The sequence below is a fragment of the Cebus imitator genome, unplaced genomic scaffold, assembly GCF_001604975.1.
Source record: "Cebus imitator isolate Cc_AM_T3 unplaced genomic scaffold, Cebus_imitator-1.0 Scaffold168, whole genome shotgun sequence".
Classification (NCBI taxonomy): Eukaryota; Metazoa; Chordata; class Mammalia; order Primates; family Cebidae; genus Cebus; species Cebus imitator.
In genome coordinates this window covers 740,944-743,838 of record NW_016107483.1, presented here as the reverse complement: position 1 = coordinate 743,838, position 2,895 = coordinate 740,944, and the positions used below count along the sequence as shown (strand labels likewise).

At 39.9% G+C, this 2,895-nt stretch overlaps 1 protein-coding gene across 1 annotated transcript; it reads left to right on the top strand.

The window, feature by feature from the left end:
* Positions 1-247: 247 nt before the first annotated feature.
* LOC119473563 (casein kinase 2 subunit alpha' interacting protein) lies at positions 248-2,458 on the top strand. Its single transcript, XM_037744172.1, has one exon. The coding sequence runs from the start codon at positions 248-250 to the stop codon at positions 2,456-2,458; it is 2,211 nt and encodes a 736-aa protein (XP_037600100.1).
* The last annotated feature ends 437 nt before the right edge of the window (positions 2,459-2,895 follow it).

Below are 2,895 nucleotides of genomic sequence, written 5' to 3'. Positions count from 1 at the left end.
GCTTGAGAAAATTAATATTTCTATGAGGACCTCTTCTGACCTTTCCCTACTGTTTTGTTAACAGGCATTATTTCATCAGGAGAAAAAAGTGTCGGAAGCTAAAGAAAATACAGAAGATAATCTCAATCTCATTTACATTTCAATTTTGCAATAGTCTATACTATTTGAGGATTAACAGAAATATTACAAGATATAAGCTAGCAATTATGTATAAGTATCCATTGCTTGCCTCTACCCACAACACAAGATGGTGCCATTAGCATGTTATGGTCAACATTTTGTACCATTAGACTACTTCTACCAACTGGCCTCGGCCAATTCATTAACACATCAAAATACAGGTGAAAAACTAAATCAATTCAATAACCAACCTGAGGCCAAAGTGCAATCCCATAGCAATCACTTTGCAGTACCTCCAGTGGGCTCCAACAGGAAGGTCCAGAGACGCTCAGTATTGCCTTCTCCCAAATCCCAGGACAAAATTTCACAGATCTTCTGTGATAGGACTCTGAATTTGCCATTGTCCCATGCCAAGCATCAGAAGACACCTTCACGAGGCCTCCCCTGGAGAAGTTCATTGTGGCCTGCTCATAGAGCCCTGAGCTCTCATTTGTTGTACTCCAAAGCTCAAACAACATCTTTATCTGACCTCAACAAGACGTCATCACTGGAGCTCAATCAAACAGTCTTGAGTTCACAATTACCCTTCTCTAAACCTCAAACAACATCTTCAAGCCTAGATGTTTGCTGGGGGTCACCTTCATTGAAGTCTAATCAAAGAGTCTCAAGTTCATCATTATTTCCTCTCCAAAATCGAGAAATACCTTCCGTAAACATTGTTTGGGCAGCATCTTCATTGGGATCCAAACAAAGAGCACTTAGCTCAACATTACCTCAATCCAAACTTCAGAACACATCCTCATTGGACTGCTTCTGGACATCTTTACTACAGCACAATCAGAGATCTTTGAGTTTACCATCACTCAACACAAAACTCCAAACAGGTGACTTACTTGGGTCACCACCTTCTTTCAAACCCAATCAAATGGCTCTTACCTCTCCATTTCTTGACTCTAGACTTCAGAAAACATCTATATTGAACTCTAACCCCACTATTGTAAGCTTACCATTGTCCCATTCAAAAGCAAGGGAATCATCATCATCATATTTTGTCCACCCATCTGAGAGTTTACCATCATTCCAGCTCAATTCTCAGTCAATGTTTATGCTTGATTGTAATTCCCAGACCCCCAGTTCACCTGTCTGTCACTTCAAGTTTCAGAATACCACTTCACCAAATGACAAACACAGAGTCACACACCTACCATCACCCCATCCAAAAACAAATGTCTCAGGTCAATTATTATCAAGCTCCAAACGCTGCACCAGAAACACAGCTGCTTCAACATTGGGTTTCAGACTCCAGAGTAAAAGCAGCTGTGATTTTTCTCCAGAGACAGAACCAAATAAAGAAAGTCAATGGAATTTAAAGTATAGTCAGCCCTGTGTTGTTAAAGGTGGAACTGTCCCTGATGATGTGGTAAATACAATTGTCAATTCTATCTCAAAGACCAGAATACAGAGGGATCTCTGTAGGCAGATTTTGCTTCGAAGGATGAGGGGAAGGCCAAATCCTCGTCCTGGTCCTCGCCTGTCATCAAATTATATGGTTTGCTTAGCTTGTGCTTCCTGCATAAAATCTCCATGTAACCATCTTGCAGGGAAGAAAAATCCTCGTTGTGCAACACTTTTTGTCATACCAACACCTGAGGCCAATTCTGAGGGCAAAATAGAGGTGAAATTAGTTCTTATCCTTTCTCTACCAGAGACTTTCTCATCTTCTCTCCCATTCCCTATGAAAGAAAACCAGCCTGGTGAAGCCCCTGAAAACAACCTTGAAGGAGTAGAAAACATGCCGCAGTTTCCCCCCACATCTGAACAGGATATCCAGGGACTTAGTAAGAAGCAGAAATGGTTGATGGCAGCCCCTGAAAACAAAGTTATAGGCCAACAGACCCAGGCTATTGACTGGCTGTTTTATGTTAAAAAAAATAATTCTCAGCCACAATCCCTGCTCCCACCCTCCTCTTCCTCCTCCATTTCCTTTTCCTCCTCTTACTCTGTTGCCTCTGCCTCTTCTTCCTCCTCTTCTTCATCTTCTTCCTCCTCTTCCTCTTCCATCTCACCCTTTTCTCACCCTTATTCCAATGAGTTTTTGACACCCACACTCTCATGTCGTGTATTCCCTAAGGTACTCAGTTACCATCGGTTGCCTCCAGGGGTCAACTGGCTTGAGTTCATAAGCAGTAAAGATTACCAGCTGCATCCCAGAAAACCAAATAGAAATCAGTCATCATCTCCCAGAACAAAGCCTGTGAGGAATATCAATGCAGGAAAATGGAGAAAGGGACCCAACACACTGTTCAAATTTTTTCGGAAAATGAGAAATTATGATTAAATTAACTTGTAGTCTGTTTGAGGGCATTGATCTCTTAGTTCTTTGAGACTAGTGTTTGATTTCTAGGGAATTATCATCCTAAAGTCTATTTTCTAGTCAAATAATATACTCTGATCTAGAAGCCCAGAACTGAATCCATGTTTTTGACTGAATGTCTGGCTTATAGTAGCCATTATGTAATTATTGTTGAATGAATTTAACATAGTTGGCCATAAACCAGAAATACTTCATATATCTTACTCTAAATGTATCTAGCTCATTAATATTGTCTTTCCTTAGAAGACAATCTATGCTAATCTGTTTTTCTATCTTTAATGAAAAATCAGATCATGTTCAATGGGTAAGAATATATATAAAGAGAAATTCTTTCAGTTATGTGTCTGTAGGGAAAATTCTTCTGTGTTAATATCCTACATTCTGAAATCCAATGATTTATT